The sequence below is a fragment of the Dermacentor silvarum genome, chromosome 8, assembly GCF_013339745.2.
Source record: "Dermacentor silvarum isolate Dsil-2018 chromosome 8, BIME_Dsil_1.4, whole genome shotgun sequence".
Taxonomy (NCBI): domain Eukaryota; kingdom Metazoa; phylum Arthropoda; class Arachnida; order Ixodida; family Ixodidae; genus Dermacentor; species Dermacentor silvarum.
Genome location: NC_051161.1, coordinates 147917379 through 147938643, shown reverse-complemented (window position 1 = coordinate 147938643; position 21265 = coordinate 147917379). Strand labels below are relative to the sequence as shown.

At 44.3% G+C, this 21265-nt stretch overlaps 1 protein-coding gene across 6 annotated transcripts in view; it reads right to left on the bottom strand.

Annotated features, from left to right (window-relative positions):
• Positions 1–3376: 3376 nt before the first annotated feature.
• LOC119461758 (WD repeat and coiled-coil-containing protein-like) overlaps positions 3377–21265 on the bottom strand; it is a 79256-nt gene continuing 61367 nt past the window's right edge. For all 6 annotated transcript variants that reach the window (XM_037723133.2, XM_049672116.1, XM_049672117.1 and 3 more), the window contains one exon: positions 3377–20088. In XM_037723133.2, the coding sequence (XP_037579061.1) occupies positions 19540–20088 (549 nt within the window). In that variant the 3' untranslated portion in view covers positions 3377–19539. The remainder of the gene's footprint in view (positions 20089–21265) is intronic.

Below are 21265 nucleotides of genomic sequence, written 5' to 3'. Positions count from 1 at the left end.
CCTCCCTCTTCCGCCCACGTTTTCGTCTGACGTGATGATCTGCTCAAAACTGATGACATGACGACATTGTCAAGGTTGTCAAAGATGTGGGAGAGCCGAAAGTCAACAAAGGCAACGGTGGTGAAGAAGCTGCGTAATAACCAAAAATTTTGACGAAGCACGCCACCAACCTTGTTGCCATAGCGTCCGCTGCTGTTGTATAGTCTGTCAAACTAAGCTACTTAATTCACTAAGTATCTCTTCAATTTATGCAGTGAGAAAGTCACCGTCAAACTCGTACTGCGCTTTGAATGGCATATTCTTGTCATTGTGCCCATTGCCTTGTGCCACCGCTAGAAGTGAAATGAACGTTGCGTTTGCTGATTTTCAGTTAAACTCTGGAAGTTATGCGCAGAAACAAGTTCAGAAACACGCCGAACTTCTTAGCAGTTCGTCTAACCTCTATTTAATAAACATGGACATAACAAATCATTGGGTATGAGTGATACGACGTCTATGAAAAACAAAATAAAAAGCAATAAAAGAAATTAAAGAGCTAGTTAATAGATTTACGCATGGCCGCAGGACCTAGGCATTAAATGAATTCATAAAGCTGGTTGTTCCTTATAAAACCAAACAGGCTTGTGTAGAGAGGCTTGCTAATGTGCACAATTCTTTATACACCTTGTTGCCTGCACCCCCTTGTGGTGTACCCCGTGTAGCTTCTAGCGCGCTAGTGGAAGTGAAATGAGAAAGAAAGCCGCTCATCGGTCCGATAACTACATCTAAGTTCGCTTGTGCTTGAAGCATTTGCAAAATTTTTACGGCAGGAGATTTGTGAGGCGATGTAATTTAATAGGTGATGTCATTCTATGATTAGATTGAAAAGTGTTTGAGGGCCCCTTTAAGTAGCATGTATTAGCTTTTGGATGAAGAATTGAACATCAGTCAGGTATACATCAGGCAGATAGGTAAAACTTGTTGTGAAGGCATCTGTCAGTTCGACAGAGTAGACTATAAAAGAAAGTTACAATACTGACTCCTCAGATCTAACTTGATATGAGACAGTGACTTCTTGCTGATCAAACTGAACGCCTGCAGCGCCCAATTACATGTTGCATAGAGCATTTCATTATCAAATTGCTTTACTACTGCATAAAGAGATTATTATTAGAGGAGTGTTGTCATTTAGACAGCAACTCTTAGGTGCCTGTTCCTGCGGCGAGCGTCTGCGACAGCGAAAGATGAGAGAGAACGCGGCGCGCAACGGGGAATTAAAAAAGTGGCGAGAGCGAGGAGGAAAGTGGAGAGAAGGGTGCAGCGGAAAGTGTAGGCGGGTATGGCGAAAGCGTGAGAAGAAAAGTGTAGTGCGGTGACGATGGCTACGACATGGCACAAGAGTAGTGCACGTCGTCTGGGAATCTGGGAGGTCTGGCTGCAGCGGCTTCTGTGAATTGCGCCCACGTGTCGCCCAAGCGCTGACCCCACTTGCTGGCTCTCGCCATCTCCAGATTAGCGAGGCAGTCACGCCTCACTTCGCCGAAATGAAAACACGTATCTGCGCTCAAATTTTGCATTAGGGAGTATTGTAATCATCAGTGAACTTTTTTATTGGGGTATATACAATGTGTTCCTTTAATGGGGAACACTTAAAAAAACTTCATATCTGGGCCCGTGTCATTTTTTACAGATAGGCTACGTGGCTAGGCAGACATTAGCAGCAAATGTCAACAATAATTTTGTTAATTATCTAAAGTGCTTTCTGAATTATCAAAACTTTCGTAATTACCAATTTTATGGCACATGTTGGAAATTAAAGACAAGTATCTGAAATAATGTCTGCTTAGTTTAGAAATGAAGATGTCTGCTTAGTGTGAATGAAGATGTATTTTATTCCATGTTGTAACCCCCCTGCTGTAACGCCTTTGGGCGCTGTGGGGTAATCGATGAATAAAGAATAAAGAAAGAAAGAAATCCTGAGACTAGCACTACTTTCGAGATATCCTTCCCCAAAATCTGCTAAAAAATGACTTGGCATTCGAGTAAAAATAGCCCCGAACAGTTGGAGGTGCGCTTTTTGAAAACTGTTAACTGGAATGCCAATTCCATTTCATTTCCAATTCCATTTCTCTCATAGCACATTTTAGGGTCACGTATCTCGAAAGCAGTGGTACTCAAAGCATTTATGCTAAGCATACATGACTTCACTACCTCTCGGCTTCAATTTTGCAATTAGAACGTGCCTTAAGGTTACTAATTAACAGGTTGATTAGAATATATTAGTTGATTAGCAATATTACCACTGAAAATTTTATTGCTGCTAATGTCGTCCTAGTCACGTAGCCTGTCAGCAAAAATGGCAGGGGCCCAAATATCTGGCAAGTGTTTTTTTTTTTTTTTTTAAGTGCGCCACATAAGGACAGCTGGTATATAGCAACATCAGACAACAACATATCCGGCAGCACCACCTGTGTGCTCCGTCCTCTGCCAATTTTTAGTGGTGGGATGTCTTTTTGTGCTTGGGTGACCTGCAGCCACAATACCCATAGAAGTCGAAATGCATCTGTGACTGTGCTATTTTAGCCAGGAAGAAAGAGTACTCCCCCCCCTCTCTAAAGAAGCAGGGCATCAAAGACCACAAACAAAAATCACCAGCCCTTCCCCTGTCGAGAAAATGGGGGTAAGTGAAGCTTGTCGTGTGTGTATCTGACCTTCGTGGTGATATTCTCTCTCTCTTTCTTTGACCTTCATGATTTTCTTTCTCTCTCTCCTTCTCTCTTTTTTGTCCCCGATATGTGCCATTGAGCTTGGACCCTTTTTGCACTATCGCCAGGATCGGCCTACTTTTCAGCGTGACACCACCACCACCACCGCCAACACTTGTGAGCCTATAAAGCTTTGCTTAAAAGTTACTTTCAATCAAATATAAGTTGCCATTGTCACAAAACACTCAAGCGATCAAAGCAAACAGCTGTGCAGTGGCCTTCAGGTAATGTGTGGCTACCTGAGACATACTATTTAATTTTTTTTTTTGCATACACACCATTTCTGTAGAGAACCATTTTGGCTATGCCATATTGACCAGACAACAAAACGAGAGTAGCAAGAAGAGTGATTAGGCAGCGCTGTTTATCATCACGCCTTGTTACAACAACACATCCAACATGAAAATACCTTTGTTGTATCACTACGATATTTATCAAAATCATATTTTCATTGCTTGCTGATATTTGCTAGAAAAATTTTCTATTTGCTTTGTTATAACTGATAATTCGTTATATCAAGGTTCAATTTACATGAGATGTTAAACAGAGCACAGCATATTCGTGTGAGGCATTTTCCCTGCGACGTTCCTTCAGATCGCTTTTGGGCAGACAAAGGAAGCGAGGCGACGACACGACTGTTGTATCCCTCTTTAATACTGCAACACTGAGTTCACCCAGCTTTTAAAAAAAGCTCGGTCACAGCGAAGACAAGATGCCCAAAACACTACTGCGACACGTCTCTCAACAGCAGTTCTGGCTGGCACTGTCAAAGCAGCGTGCATTTTTTAATTTTGTGTTCGTTCTCCATGTGCTGAGGATGAGTGATTCCTATGCAAGGTGTTGAAAAAGATCGGCACGGAAGAATTCCCATTACATGTTTGCAGATAACACTCATGTGTCAGTGGCCACTGGAGTTTGTGAAGAAGTCTTATCACATGCAAACACCTAACTCCACCTTGTTACATATTGCCTTAGCATTTTCCTCCCATTCTACATTATTTTTGACAAGCCCAAGAGTTATTCAACACGCGCCCAACAGCAGGCTTGTGATCGGGCCAGTTTGCGTGTGACAAACCCGAAACTTTCTTTACAAAGCAGCGCATTTGTACAGTGCATGCCTGTTTTACGTTACATCCACCCAAACCACATATTCTGGTGAAAGCCCTTTGCTAAGACAGTTGACAAAAAGAGAAAAAAAAAATCTACCACCATCTTTTCACTGGTGCTAATGACAATTCAACACCCCTGGCTGTCAAGGACTGCCAATCATTTTGATGCTACCAACACCACCACTGCATACGACACAAAAACTAGACATATAAGCAATGAAACGATCAAAGACTTGCACAGTAACTGATTGTAACGACACCGCCTCTAGCTCACTTCGGCAAAAGCGTATAGATGGTATCACCAACAGCTTGCTCAGCGAGCGTCGGCAATGCCTTGGAAAAAGCATTGACAGTACCGCTTACAAATTTTCATTGAAAGCTCATCTTTGCAACTGCTTGCTAGTGGCTATGCTTAATGAAACAGTGTGCGTGTGTGTGTGTGTTAAATGTTGACACTAGACAAGACTACATAGCTTGCACAGCTTCACTCTTGGTAGAGGCCTATGACACGTACAACACATTCGCAGCCCCAGTAAAAATAAATGAAGACACGAGCAAAAGCAAAATAGTTTGGCAAATGAATACCACACACAACAGACAGAAAGCCATTCTCTCAAAAAAATTAATACCTCGTCAACCTGGCCAGATGCACATGTTGCAACCGTATCCCAATGCCTCCCCCCCCCCCCCCCCATAAAAACAAGCTGGTAGCAAAAAGCAGCGCCAATTATATAAAAGGCAGCTACACACTATATTTTGCAGAATTTCAGATTTCAGCTGTACTTTATTTCTTGTAACTTTTTTGACACTTTGTGTAAGATAACTAAAAAACACCCAACAACAGCAAGTTAAAGTCGAAACTGTGCTGTGTGATGCTGTTCTAGATGATGAAGTGATGGCGCTTGAGATGTAAATGCCATAATTTTTATGCATACAGGAAATATCTGATAGGGTTCATACTGTTCTTAGTGCAATGTCTAGAACGGGTGCTAACAATTGTCGAACTGTCAATTCACTGAGCAGAAATCGAGACGTGGCATGTTCACGATGCAGCCATGAAAGTTCTGAACATAAGTTTAAAATTCTACATGGCTGTGTATTTTGTGTAAATTATCATGACACAAAGCCAGGATGTGCAGTAAATGTTTCTCATATGTAGATATGTAGGTGCCTTAATGTTATTAACAATATCGTTAACTTGCCCTTAAAAGAGTATCAACATGAAATTTTGTCTCATTTTCTTTTTAATTAATTGTGGTTGACTCTATTTGCAGGAAGAGGCTGCAATTTCTGAGGTGTGCTACAAATAATTATACCAACCTCTTGCATCCTTTTTCTGAGATCATGTGACCACTATCTACAATTTTTGTTGCGTAATAAGAAGGCCAGCTTCAAGCCTGAAGCCATGTTTCAAACTGGTCACATCAAAAAAATGTTATAATTATTTTGTTGTTCTTTTGAGGAACTGAATTTTCATACTGTGTTTACTTGATTGTAAGTGGTGCAAGAAACATGGGACAACTAAGGATGAGAAAACATTGTGTCAAGAGGTATGCTGTAAAATGAAACGATAAAATGAGACATTTTGCATCACCACTTGTTTCAGCTATTACAGTAGCTCCAGTTTTGCGCACTGCTTTCTTGTCTCCTAGAACACAACAATGTGCCCAGCTTCCGTGGGCACTACGCCACTCGTCAACTCCATAACAGCAAGAATATATATATATTGTGACGTCACAGTATATATATAAAAAAAATTCTGCACTCATGTGCAAACTACAGCGTTTTTACATAGCAGACACTGTGATCAGACTAGTTCTTATGAATTGATGGCTAATGGCAGAGCAAAACAAATGGGAACACAAGGAACAGACAACATATGTCGTCTGTCCCCTGTCTTTTTGTCTGTTTTGCGCTGCCGGTAGCCAGAGATCCATACCAACAGCTAGAGCTGCAACCTTAATGGCCCATATGTTTCTCCACTTGCTTGCCTCAACTTGACCTACCATTTACCTCTTTTCTATCCACTAAGAGTTTGGTCATTTGGAGCGGTCGATAGCATATTGCTGCTTGAGGACAGAAGCAAGAGAAGTGTGCCTTCAGTGCCTTCTTTTATTCGATTAATGTGTTTTGCATTAAATGCACGAGGAGGATCGTATATATAATTGAACCATAATAAAATGCCCGTATGATTCTGCATGGCGACGTGGAATCATTGGATATTGAGGTAATTTTATAGATGGGGTCCCAGAGCAGTGCAGGGACTACAATATAAGAGACATTGCAGTGGGGGGCTACGGAATAATTTAGACCACCTTGGTTTTTTAATGCGCACCGAATACTCGGAACAGGAGCATTTTTGCATTCCTCATCATCAAAACACAGTCACCACAGCTGGATCTCAAACCAACAACCTCAGCAACAAAATGTCACAGCCACTGGGTAAATTTCATCACCTTTAGCCAAGGGAGATCACATCAGGGCTACTAATGTAAGAAGAAAGCAATACTGGCGGATACTTGTAACAAATCCATTGCTAACATAAAATCGTTGACTTGTTGGTTATTCATATTCAGATGGGAACAGCGCAAAGCACACGGACAAAGGACAGTGCAATATGTTGATTTCCATGTGCCCTCACCTTAGTCTGTGTTCTTAGCACTGTTCCTGCCATAGCTAACGTCTAGAATCATCTTGAATTTTTTTTAACAGCGTAATGGACATAAGAAGAACCATTGTCCTGTTTGCGCTGTTAAAAAATTCAGAATGATCGACCCAGAAGCCTGTAGTAGGAACTACAAAGCCCAAATCCTGACACCTGGATGCAGTTGGTGCCACTTTAAGAAGACGACGGGGAAGGGCCAACACTTGCCGCATATGCCCACTCATTGGAAGGTGGCTGCCACACGTGCATCTGGCCAATGTGTCCAATAGTGTGACACTCGAGCAGAAGTCAAACATTGAGGTGCTCCACACATCGTGAAACATGTCGTGGAAGTAACAGTGTTATTACCTGTCCCGAAAACCCACCAACCAACATCCCGAACATGCCCTCCTTCAACGGTGTGCTTGACCAACAAATTGGCACCCATGTTACCTGCCATAATCTTTCATAGCGCTGCACTGGTTTAATGAGCCGCAACGCAAGAGGAAGCGCATAAAATGGAAGCATCAGTTTGTCTACAGGGCAGTCTCAAAGAAACATCCCGGTACAATAGTATTGTTTCGGTTCACACCAAACACATGACCTGCATTCTTTCAAGCACCTGCAGACATAGCCTCTCTGGGAGCCTTGTTGGAAGTTAAATTGCACAAAATTCATCCCGCTCTTCAACAAACACCATTGTAATCAACTAGCACAAAAAACGTACCCGCTTAACACACGTATTAAAAGAAAGAAAGCAACTATAGCTTAGGAGAAGCATGGGAAATTCCCTGCTGTTATAAAGTGGTGCGAGTTCCTACGGCCATACAAATGAATAAATGGTGCGATCAATATTGGAACATATTGTAGTGACTACATGTTTTGCACATGCAAGCAGCTCATTGTCTGCACCTGGTCACTGCCAGATATAGTTGTATTTGACTCAGGCAATCGCACTCTTTTTTTTTTTCTTCTCCTTCCCGAACTTGCTGACTTAGAATTAACAATACTCATGGCATCTCACTAATGCATGCTCATGAATGCACCTGCTCATCAAGCCTAAATGGTCGCTCCGGACTGCATATCACTGCACCCACAATATCCCGCTACTAGTTCAACCACTGCAGCACAAAAGAAAATAATTTCTTATGTGAGTATACACAGTAAAGAAACACAAAAATACAACGCCAATCTTTGTCTCTTAAAAAGCCCTTTCCTTGCAAGCTTCTGTCTAAATACACAACAATGATGAAGTTGTTTTGTATTACATTAATTGGAGCAATTCTGATGCAGCTTGTTGCATTCGAGAAAAAATTTTTAAATGAACTGACTGTTGAAAGCAGATTTTTTTTATTTAAGCTGTCAAATTTAAGAACAAAGCACCACCGAAAATTTGTATGGAAAATGAAAACAAGAATTCAGGTTACAACTCCATAACAGCAATAAAAGATATTGTAATTGAATAAAATTATTTACTACTATTAGAACATCTCATAATCACCATCACCGCCATCGTTATCAGCCTAATTTCTGCTTACTGTGGGACAAAGGCTCCACCCAGCAACCTACAATTACCCCTGTCTTGCATCAGTTGATTCCATCCTATGCCTACAAATTTTATATTTTTATCGCACCATCTAACCCTCGGCCGTTCTTGACTGCTTCATCCTTTCCTTGGCAGACAGAATTTAAACATTATGTACTGTTCTGAAAAATTGTGCTTCCAACAGTGGGTAGAATTTACCGCTCTTAAATGCAACATAGTTCATTCAAATCGATTCAGCGATTGTCTAACACGAGCATCTCTGATTTCCCTGTTTCCTGTACATACGTTTCCCGTGTACAGGAAACGAAAATGAAAAGCTCACCCTGAACTAATGCACATTTTAAAGTTAATCAACACTGTGGCGTTCTGCTAAAATTGTGCTTTTTTTTCCTCTCTCTCATGTTATCACCAGGCAGGAACAACTTCCTGGAGCTTGTTAACAGCAAAGCAAAGTGATCGCTTCATTTTCAGATATTTACTTCATGTAGTCCGAAAGCGCAGGGTGAAAATTGGAGGTTCTGAAACCACAAATGGTACCAAAATTAATACAGAAGCAGTACATGAGTATAAGTAAGGGCAGCTGCTGCTGCAAGACAAGTTGTGTTGTCATATTGTCACGTTTGACAGCGTAAATGCACTTAAAAAACTTGCCATATGTTCATTGTTGTAGAGAGACAGCCATGAAGAAAAAAAGACTACCAGCAGAAATGCAGCAACAAATCAACGACTACTCCTTCATTCGTATCAACACAAACACAAGAGTACCATTCAATCGGTGGTCAACAGTATCAATCCTTACGACATGACGACGCTGTTCTGTACTTAAGCGGAGCCATTATTTGACCCACTTCTTGCAAAATGAAAGTTCAAGGAAGCACCTAACCACTACAGCTTGTCCATCTTATCTCCTTTTTCTTTTTTTTTTTGTCGTTTAATGGTCGATATCGCTTTGGTACAGTTTTTATAAAAGTGTGTATGCACCTACAACTTTTTTAATTGCTACTACCTAGCTATGTAAGAATGGTGACAAGACTGAATGATGGTAAATGACATGAGTTAGCAAGATCACTGTGATTGTGAGCTGAAACATCTTCGGGGCTCACCAAGTGCGTAGCGCAGAAACCACATGCAAGCAGAAACAAGCAATCAGGATGATGGGTACAGGCATCAATAAAAAAAATAATAACAGCAGTGCCATGATTCAACAAAACAGTGGCGACCATGTAATGCAAATGCAGGGAAATCCCCAGCTATTACACCATAATGAGCATCTCCAAACATGATTCAAATCGCGGCCAGTCTTGGCAAAAGTGGGTGACACTTCCACGATGGCAGCAGCTGTCAAGCAAGCACTGTTCCCCAAACATGAGCAGCCATTTTCAACAAGTTAACCCTGTGTGGAGTTCATTAGTGAACCTGCATTGTTGGCAAATTTGTTTTACCCGCTGCTTATCATCTCCTAAGAGACAATCGAGGCTTAGGCCAGTTCAGGCGTTGCACGACCATGTTGCACAACTTTTCCCTCTTTGGTTTCAGAACTGCTCTACGACAAGCATGGCAGCTTTCCTTGTGCTGCGTTCCACGCAACGTGCATCTTTCAGGTCCCTGACCGTTACTTCATTTTCTGTGTTAGGGAAAAAGAAAGTTACATGTGTGCGGTTGTGAGCAGTGGCAAATAAATAAGTATAACTAAACAATAGAGCTTCATTACAGCACAATGCAAGGACTAGCGTAATAATCGCAAACATTTGTGAAGTATTGTTTTGTTGTCAATACGATAACACAATGTTTCAATTGTTTTTGTAAAGCATCTGAGGAGCAAAGTTTGCAAACTGGCAATCTGCATGAAAAATGTTTTCTTTGTGCTTACCGCTATGCTCGCACATTGAGGTATATGCTGTGTATGATCAACTTCAAAACTACATGCTGATTTTGCAAGAAAATTCTTTCCTTTCTTTTCACACCCAGGTGTACATCAAGTGATATAAGTAAACCAAAGCCAAGTCATAAAAATATTTCAGCAGAGCTTTGTAAAAAAAGATAAACAATAAAATACAAATTTTTTGCATAATGTTTTTATGTTAACATCCTACTTAACGTTGAGGCGACTTTTGCTTCAAATCTTTGGTTAAGGGCTACTATTCATGAAATTTCATGCTGATGTTTAAGGGAAGCCTGAGCCACCAGAAAAAGAGGAAAAAGAATGCAATGGGCATAAAGGGACAAAAATCAGAAGAACACTAATAAAAAATTTGTTACAAGCAAACCTTTACAGCATGACTCAAGACAAAAAAAAGTTTTGCTACATTACAAAACTTCAAAGTCAGTTCACGTGATTACATGGCTATCGTTACCAAGATGTCTTTCAGCAGAACCCGTAAAACAGTAGGAACGTATTTTGGCCACCAAACAATTTGTAACTCTCAAATGAAGAAGGACTTCTATGAGGAAACAAAGCATTCTGTGCGCGTGCAAGTGGCAGCACAGTAAAGGAGCAATAAAGAAAACTAGATTTGCAGCATGAACTTGTAGGAGCTACCAAGAGGCTGTAAGCGGGGTATCGGGAAGCTGCAAATTGCATAAGACCGAGATAGTTGGTAATGGCACCGTAAAACTCCTGCACCAGCTGCTCAAGACATCCCAGATTTTGGCGATGTTCACTAGGTACTAATGCATTGTTTATCAATGAAAAAGGACAATGTATATTGCGGCAAAAAGTAATTAAAAGCTTAACAAGGCAATTTTTGTTGGCTATACCTGTACAGAAGAGTTCCAGATATGTGAAAATACCACAGAATCCTTGATGTTGGACTGATACCGTCGGTGCTATGACCCGAGTTCAAAATTTGGATAACAGTAGCTGGGTGTTCATTGTCTTTGCTGATAACAAACCTTCTTCCACGAAGAAATGCAAATAGAATTTCAAAGGCACGATCCGCCAGACTGTACCAGAACTTGTCAATTATGCCCGTTGCAAAACTTCTCAAAGAGCGCACGCTTCAGAATTTGAACTTGTCGGAGCTGTTCAAGGCAGCATCGCCGACCATCTTTCGTTATGATGTTCTTTCTGGCTTACCAAAGCCTTCTCTCAGTGTTGGAGTGGCCTTGTTTTTTTTTTGTATTGTGGAAGCATAATTTACTTGTAACGCTCGAATTAACTTTCTGCTTATGGTATGTTCGACTGGCTCCTACCACCCTCTGAATTGGTTTGCAGCCGTGCGGAGGCCTCTCGACATTCGAGCCACAGAAAGCATGCTCGAGCCGAACATTCAGCTGCTCTGCTTCCAGAGCAATTGGAGTAGCCACGTGATGGAGATTCTGTCGGATCTCAATCGCGCTTTCACCTCGAAGGTGACAGCGCCTCCAAGCACTCCGAGCTGGAGCACGGCGCTCCGAGTGATCCAAGCGAATGTGTGCCAAGCGCTCAATTTTGACCATTTGAGTGTAAACTGCATCACGAGAGCGCTTGAAAGTGACTAGTCGAATGTACCATTAGTGTCTTCTTAAGACTTTCACTTCCAGCTTTCTCTTACTGTTGCCTATCTTCTCAATGATGTTTAATTATTTTTTTTCATTTTCAGTTACTGATTTGAGTAACACAGCGGCTAAAAAATGTCTAGTTCACTAAAGACTGATGCAACTGGAAAATGCTACAATGAAATTCATAACTTAAGAAACAAGACACAGCGCTTAGGACATGGCACAAGGTTTTCAACACGGATGGTGCTCGCTGTGTCGTGGTGTGTGTGCAAAATGCATTCCAGCCGACCTTGTGTTTTCCATTAGGCCATGCTTGTGTATTGGAGGAGAGAGAGCAATCACCCAAAGAGTACGCTGTTCTACAAGACATAAGCTCCTTTAAACGCAACCCAAAGATAAAGAATTGCAAGGACATACGTACACCCCATTCCATACTTAGTGGGCAGTGCTGTGGAAACTGGAGCTATTTTACGCCCTGGCTCCATTTGCGATCTAAAAAAAAATTGTGCGTCGAGTATGCTGTAGCAATCCAGATGCTGTAGTGGAAGGCTCCAGACTAAGTTTTACTGCCTGTGGTCAGCCTAATGTTCGCTCGGTATGCGAGCCATTCTTGCATTTTGCAGCCAACATGACAGGTATGCATCACACGTTAGGAGCAAAAAACATGAAAACAATGTACGATTGGCTAAAACGATGACTCTATGTGTTCCAGTCACAATAGGTAAAGAAGCTATAAATTTATCTGCAGATCTAAACCTCTTCGGAATGAAACACAGTAGAATGATACACCTTATGACTGCACTACTTGTGCAGTTCACAGAGAGCACTGCACTCAACTCCATGCAACTGCACCTGCTACCTGGTCTTCACCAATGTGAAGCCACCCTACCCTATCGCTTCTTGTTTGGTTGTTAAATACACACCCCCCCTGACACTCACTGATCCTTGACTGAAGAAATCAAAAGCACCTTCTGCAACACCCGTGGTTACGAGGCAACCACCCATTTTCTCTGTGGTTGTCCTTCCTCTGAAGATCTAAGGCCTGTCCTCTGTGGACCCCTCAGCCACCTAGACGGAAAACTTGCGGAAGCCATCGTAGCACTAATAAAATGGATGCAAGAAACAGAAGACAGCCCAGAATGGGTGCTATGCCTGTCTTCTGGCCTTTGTGCTCACCATATTAGCGCTATGATGGCTCCCCCAAGTATCAGCCAACCTGCCTGACAATAAGTTCTAGATGGAAGACTTCTCTCTGGCACCAAGGCCTTGGGACTGCGGCTATGCACATTGCAGCTATATAAAAAAAAAAAGAGCATGAAACGACTTGGTTGAGAAAACACAGAGCATGAGACAAAAGAGACAAACAGATGAGCCCTTTATCTAGTGCCCTGCATCTTCTGCACCAAGTCACTGCATGCAATCATAACGACTTGCCCAGCTTTTAATTCTGCTATGCACTTTGCTAGGAGCCACAACAGTGCTATGGGCTACGACAGCACTGCTCACTGTGTACGACACTGCTGGACATTTCATTTTATCTGCATCTGAGTGTGCCTCCTGAACTCCTCCTCTTTTCTTTTTCCCCTTCCCCCAGGGTAGGGTAGCCAGCCAGGCTCGGTCCTCTTTTCCTTCCTTTGTCTATCTCCCTGAAAATGCACTGCCTGCCATTTGTGACCAGAAAAATGTGCAACACGCACTGCGTACAAAAAGAAAAACAAAACGAAACAAACGTAAAAAAGAATTGCAGATGTTACGGTGGCAATAGACGAAGTTACTGCGTGGAGGATGTTTCAGATCAAAACCACTTCACAATGGAACATGTGAGCTTATACACCCCTATGGCAGTGCTAGTAGAATAGTTTCCACGCGTTGCCTGCTAAATACAGAATGGAGTGTAGCAGCACCGAGGTGCAATCAGAGCACAAAACAGAAACGTGGCTGAAAAGTGCAACGCGAGTGAAATTAGGGATGCGAACAGCATAAGCACTGGTGATCAACTCAAAACTCGGTTGGAAAGAAAAGATGGCCTGGCCTCACAGCCATGCAAGCACATTATGGAAGAACTTGTGACTGATCAAGCTTACATTTAATGCTGTTATGAGGGCAAGAAATGTTTAGGAGGAGAAGCTCCCAGTCCGTGTTAAGGTACATAGGAAACTTGATAACGCCATGCTTAGAAAAGGTACAGAAATCTGATTATGCATCTGCGGGGGGCATTTGGTGTCACTTTGACTGGGTAGTTCATATTTCGACTACCAGGTTGTGCTCTCACGAAAGAAACTGCAACTAACCTGGAGCTTTTGCAGTATTTGGGTGATGCTATATGTTATGGAACAAAAGCTACAATAATAACAGAGACGTAAACCCTGCAACCTCTAGGTACAATAATCTCCCACATAAGGCATCTTAATTATAATAAAAAAAAACAGCTCACTCTATTTTACACGATTGTACACAATTATTGAATGTGCAGATTTTTAAGCTTTACTTAGAGGGGGAGGGGGATAACATTTTCCCAACGACAGGGTGGGGGCCGTAGTGGACAGTTCCAGATTAATTTTGACCATCTGGTGTTGTTTAGCATGCACCCAAGGTTTGGTACACCAGCATTCCCCCCCCCAGCAGAATGTGGCCGCTATGGCCGGGAATCGTGCTATTCCCAAGTTACCAACAATGTACCAAGAGGCTTTATCTTCAATCCTTGTGCAGGACTGGAACCAAACCTGTGGCACTACTGTGCATAGCAGGCAAGTACCACAGCTACTGCGTTACAGTGACAACTGACAGGGCTTACAAGTTCTTTTAATTAAAAATAAAAAGATTAGTTTCTCTTCCAAAACATTTCTTGCTCTCCGAGTGGTGATGAAGTCACGAGATTGTGCAGTTTCATATGCTTAAACCTAAGGCTGCAGTTTTAAATAAAAAGACATCAAATGGTCAACGTAGTGCCAGAACAAGACAAGCTGCTATGCTTTATGCAATGCCAGTGCATAGGAAACCCACATGTAAGTGGTTAATGCATTGGTTTAGAAGTCAAGTGAAGCACTAAACCCACTGTCATGTACACTGAATATATTTCTTTGGCTGTCCATTGCTTCCATCTAGCTGAAAGATGCACGGGTCATCAGTTTGGTTTACAATGTAAACAAGCAGCACAATCATTCTTCCCTGAAAGCAGTTCTGCCCCACTGCAGTGCAAAAAAAAAAAAAGGAAGGAAATGCCATAGCACGCTCCCAGCCACCTACACCAAAACAATGCCCGCCATATATTAAGATACATTTTTTTTCTTCCACACCACGACTGACACAGAAATGGCCACGCCATGGCTCCGACAAGTAAATGACATTGTGCGAGTGGTGTACGCTGCCAGGACTTGCTCCCAGCACGTGTGAACAGCACTTAATAATCCAGGAATGTCCTCCCATAGGGTTAGAATAGTGCAAGCTAGTATCGGTGCCCGATGAAGTGAAAATGGATAGCAATGTGGTTGGTACTGGTACTCATTGCATCTGAACTGCTGGGCCCATTTTGCGAGGGCACACAAGAATAAACTCACCGTACGAGATATTCACTGAGTAAGGTTGCTAACCTTACCTTACAGCTTGCAGGTTTTCCCACATTTCGAACGCGAGGTCATCGATGCCACTTTTAAGATCTGTAATGATGCGTAGTCTCATGTGAGTTAGCTACAGAGTGCGTTTATTCTCGCGCATCTTCACACCGCTGACCCAGCAGGCAGTGGTGACAGCACGAAACTAGTACCCACGCCGGCGCCTGCCAAGACAAAACAAGGCAGGAACGACACCGGCAATTCCGGATGGGAGGAAGCGAAATGTAAATGGCGCGATACAATACCGGCAAACTCGACCCAATATAATAAACTGGGGCCAAAGCCTCGGCGCAGCAGGTCAGTTGTCATGGGACTGACTACACAAACACGACCTCACGAAGCTACACGGAAAGATTCAACCACGCGATCACTATGCTACACAACCAATGTATAAAAAGTGTTGAGCAATCATGGCTATTTTTTTTTCTTTCTCCCCCACAGCAACACATCAATCGCGGCGCAGTGGCACACATCTTCAACCATGTTAGGTGTGTGTGTTTATATATATATGTGTTTGTATATATGTATATTATATATATATATTATATATAAAGCTGCCGCTTCCTGTTTATTGTGGTTCATAGCCTCGCACCTTGCTCTATGCCCTGTACAGCCAGTGCAAGCAAGACACTGGGAATAAAGGGAGTGGTGGCGGAACAAACTAGAGGGGCCTGTGTGTGGAATTTCTAGCGACTGCAGCCAACAAGACATCAGACGGCTGCGAAAAGGTGGCCACAACAAACTGCAGCAGTGGGTGCCCATGTCCACCGCTCGTACGTCTCATGATAAGGAAAACCTTGGCCTTTCGTCCAATGTTTCCAAGTACACGAGGCGGTCAACTGGGCACACTCGAACAAGAACACAGGCGGTGTTCGTGCAACACAGTACTAACACGCTTCGCATTCGAAGACGGTTCACTGTCCTTCTGAAACCAGTGGCCGGACCAAATATGCGTGATGCAACCAGCCTGAGAGATTGCAGCACTGTTCCGTTAGCCTCTGCTTGGGCTCCTGCAAATTCAAGAGCGCATCCTGCTGTTGAAAAAGGAGCACACCAACCTTGTGCACTTTCTTTTCAGATGGAACAGTGAGTGATTAATGACAGCCCAGAGTCGAACCGAGGTGGACAAGAGGTACAATGAAGAACAACTGCAACTTCACCGCACCAAACAATACTGTGTGAATACATCATGACACACACCTGTTCGTGTATGCAAGCCTCAAACTTGTCCTGAGCTGCAGAGCTGAGGAAGAGAATAAGTGCACCATGTCCCAAAGCAGAGAGGAGCTTTGAAACGAAACGAGGTTACCGCAAGTCACCGAGGAAGCATCGCAGTGGAAGAAGCAGCAGAAGTGCTTTCTGCATCAAGCTGCCTGGGTAGAAGCAGAGAATAGATTGAACCATTGTTCGCGTCCACAGCCTGTGGGTCCATGTGAAAGACACGCCGTGCTGCACTGAGCATGAAGCATTTCCCACAAATCGACAACAAGTGCAATCTTGCGGAGGCAGCTCCTACACGCGTCGGCTTGAGCCAAGCTGGCGGTGATGAAAGCAAGTTGGGACATGCTGAAGTTATTAAGTTTGAAAGTAGAGGTCCTGCTCAGCCCCCATGCATTAAGGTGAACTCCACTGGTCGATTTCGAGATCTTTCTTTTCTTTCCTTTACAGAAGAACATAATTCCACTCGTTGATGCAGAACAGATTCATGTTTTTTCCACGATTGTTAGACATCATCTCACTATGCAGTGGATTCCTTTCGCTTGCTCCACTGTTGGAGCACGGACTGATCCAGAAGTTCTGCAGTGTGTAGTGACACTTGTGCAGAGTGCATGCAACAAAATTTGTGCTGTTTCAGAGCAGAGTACTGCTATGTTTTGCTGTGATAGGCTTGGTTCGGTGAAATTTGAGCATCATCAGAGCGCTTTCTCGAACATTCAGGTAGTTTCCTCGAAACGACAAGTGGAATTTACCAATAGCCTTTTTTTTTTTCTTGTTTTCCCCCTTCCAGGATAGATGTCTGCATGCTTGCACAAGGACCAACTAAGAAGGGAGCGACGGAAACAACAAATTCCCACCCGTAACAAACACTCTGCAAACAAAACAGGCCAGTGTCAGCCGCCTGGCATTAGTGGTGCATGCGATAGCGTACGCGTTGACCCGAACAATGGAGGATGGACAGCGAGGCTTATGTCTCTGCATCGCACGACGCACATCGCTGGCATAGAGCAGTTCGACAAGAGGTGCGGCAACGTAGGCCATTCGTGCAAGAGATTGTTCCTCCACTCGCACTCGTACGACGCCAGTACGCAGCACCCTTCCTCTCGTTCTTCTCTCGACTACAGCCTCTCAATGACGCGAGTGTATATATGCATTTAGGAATGTATTTATAAATCCTATAAAAAAGCTGAAAGGAAAGAACCCTTTTTCCCCCCCGCCCCCACTTCCCCGTTCTTGTATTACGACTGCTGTGGCACTGGCAACAGCTGTTGTTGTCAGTGTCGGGCAGGAACCTGCTGAGCATGTTCGCAAGCAGAGCCTTGCCACCTATGGCTGTGCGATGTTCTCTGTTCCCCCTTCCCTTTCCCCCCTTTTTTTTGTAACCTTTTTCTCTTCTTTTCTGCTTCTATGTATAATATGTACAAAGAGTGTGTGCCAAACAGGTAGACTGAGACACGTCGCATGCACCATCAAGGAGCGCACGTACATGGCAACGACGGCAAGTGCTTTCGTTCTAGCAGCGTGTAGACAATGGCGATCGATGCTGGAGCTTTTCTCAAGAGGGTTTCAGCTGCAGAAGGTTTCGGCAGGAGGTGTTTCGACCGCGAACACTCAAGCACGACCGAGCGATCGAGCCGTGGCTGCCGTCGTGCCATCCTTTCCTTTGCCCCTGCCCCAGTACCCCGCCCTCCCCTGCCCCAGGTTCTGTGCTTTGAAGTCAATCCACCGGCGGCCGAGTTTTTGAAGAGGAGAAGGCAAGCCAAAAACCCTGGGCCGAGTCGGCCGGTCTCCAAGGCATGTAGCAGATGTCATGCAGCATCAGCAGAGACCTGCTGCTTTGAGTTTTCTTTGTCCGTATGGGCACTCGCCGCACACATACACACACATGCACACACACACACAGGCACGTGAGAACGTCTCTTGAGAGCAGAGAAGTTAATGTGCTTCCAGGAAAAACTGTTTCCAATGAAATCGAGCCAGCCGCACCCTTGCCTCGTATCCGTGGTCAGGATTCTGTGCAAGCAAGGCCGTTTGTATACGCTTGTATGTATGTCTGTGTATGCTTATCTCAACATTGCACAATACGTAACAGCACATTGTGTCGTCTGTTGCAGACATTTGCCCACGTGTACAGCAGAAACCCTGGCATCTCCTTTTAGGTGGGTTCGTTGAACTGCTGCGGCTTCGACCAAAGCCTGAAAGCAGGGTGCTTTGTCCGCGTGGAAGTGCCTTGTGCGAAGACCGATGCGTAAAGAGAGATAAGAGTTCGCTTATGTCACCTATGGCGTAAGAGAACACGTAAAAAAGAGGATGTAACAGAAAAAAGGAGGCTGTAAAAGCCATTGTTCTATGCCACCACACCTGAGTGAAAGTAGTGAGCAAGACATTTTGATGCAGTGCTGCGCTGGAATTCTTGGCCACTCTAAAAAAACGCACCTTGTGGTCTGTGTCAGCAGTGTCCACTGTCCCCTTCTTTGCAATGCCACACCCACACACCGCTGCTTTCGGTCACGAAAAGAAGAAATCCGCCTTTCATATTAGTATTGCGTAGGCTCGTACAAAATTAATGCGACACACTAAACTGCACATTGTATACTGTGACTGCATTAGCAATGAAATGCACATCATTCACACAAACTCCAGGAAGCAAAGTCTCAACATTTGAAAAAGGAACATCCGTGGCACAGGCGGAAAAAGAAAAGAAAGCACACTTGTCACTAATGCAACCACCTACAAAGTAGACGATGTCAGCCCCTGTCAGCCACACGTAGTGCAAGAGAACAGATTCCAGTCTAAAGCCCTGCAGTCGAGCACGAGCATTGCACACGTGCGGCACGGCACATCACTCACAGTTTGAAGCCAGCCTGCAGCCACAAACTGCGCATAAGATAGTTGCAGGGGTAAGGGGGGAGGGGGGGGTGTCGCTGGTGGGTGGCATCTCGCCACACAAGGTCTGGCTGCAGCCGGCATTAATGTCGAGACAAGTCTACAGCAGCACGTCACGTAGGTGCGCCTCCTCTTCAGACCTGGAGCTTTTTCACGTTGTCTGTGCCTGACTACCAAAACGTGGACAGCGATAAAACTTCGCGTGTTTCGCGGTTGGAGCTCTCTTCGCTTAACTCTTTGCCCGTGGCCAACGTTGGGCGCATTGCGGGGTGCCGAAAGAACTACTTTCGTAAGTCTCGGCTCACGTGTACTTGGCAACGGCGTCACTCCTCGCTTCCTCTGGCAGCACGTGGAACAGGACCGAGATCAAAAGACGGCGGATGGCAGATAGCTCGCCTTTGATCTCCTGCAGTTCACGGCTCTGGCTTCGGCCCAGTGCGGCCAGGCAGCCTTCGAGGCCTGCCAGGCGCGAGGCCACCGAGCCAAGCGTGCTAGTTGTAGCTGCAGCGGGCGCTGCGTGCTCAGCAGCACGAGGCAGCGTGTGCGAGCCGCCTCCCGGTGCCGCCATGGGAGTGCGAGGGGCGCCGCCGATGTCCTGGCGTACCCCGTCGCCAGTGCCGGAGGACTTCTTAAAGAACTCCTCGTGAAAGCCCCCGCCGAGGCGGCCACCAACGTCCCCGTCGAGCTCCTCGAAGTTCCGGCCCACGAGCAACTCGGAAGAGGAAAGGCCGCCGCCCGACAGGAGGCTTGACAGATCAAGGAGGTCATTGGCCGGCGGGGGATCCGCACTTCTGCCGGCCTCATGAAAGTGCAGCAGGCTTGTCAGGTCCTCGACGAGTGGAGTTGGATCCTGTGTGGACAATGCACGAGGGGCGCTTGTGGTTAACGGGGTCTAACAGGATTGCTTGTAGCCAAGAGAGATAGTTCAATGAAAGCTGTAGGTCTAAACCTTATGCTGACATGAGATAACATGGTCAATCGGATTTCTTTGAACGTATCAGCCCTTAACACCAGTATGCAGTTGGCACACTGCTGTGGAGAATCATTAGGGAGGGTCAATGCTGAGGACAAACTGCATACAACAAAGTGTGACTTTGAAACAGGCGGGCCACACACAAGACATAGACTTTAAATCCCTGGCATCCTAAAGTCATTTTCTATGCAAAGCAGTTGACAGCCCAATCACAACAGCAGCATGACACCAATGACTACAAGGAATGCAATATGATGCCAACTACACTGCCAACAGCAATGATGGTGATGTGTTGACAGCAATGACGATGTCACGATGACCATGACTTTGATGACAACAAAGGCACAACAATGATGCTTCAATGGCTGGCATTCCAAGACAGCGAAAAGCTGTCCTTGTAATAGGAACACCGAGTAGGACTGCTGTGCTGAAAGCTATGCAGCAAACAACAGTGCTTGACTTGTTCAAATTTGTCTGTGTCATAATTAGCAGGTAACTATGACTATGGCAATTACTCCACAAACTCAAACTTTTGCTAATTTCATCTTCGGTTCATTGACTCTCTCTATGTTGAGCCAAGACTCTGTGTTAGACATCTACTGCACCAACAAGTCAATCTGACCAATTGTGAGACTCCCGTGAGGTTTTGGTTGTGATGTGAAACCCTGCCAAAAGGAGTGGCCACATTAAACCATATGAAGTGCATACCACATCTTGCACGAGAGCCTTATGGATTGCGTAGTGCAATTTTGACAAAAATTACTCATCTTAAGTAAAATATGCGAGAAAAATAACAGGCTAACTGCCTCAATGTATGGCCATCATTTGGTGACAAGCTCTCAAGTAAATGACTGTTTAGGGAAAATGTACACCAGGGTTGATTTCACAACTTTCAGTCACCTGTGTGATGCACAAAACTCTCACTGAGAAAGTGCAACTCCCCAGTCAATGATGCCAATGAGACAGCAATTAACTTTTGTCTACTTGGGTATCATTATGTGTTGCACACCTTGCAGGGAGAGATAACTTGTTGGGCTTCCCTTACAAACTTGCT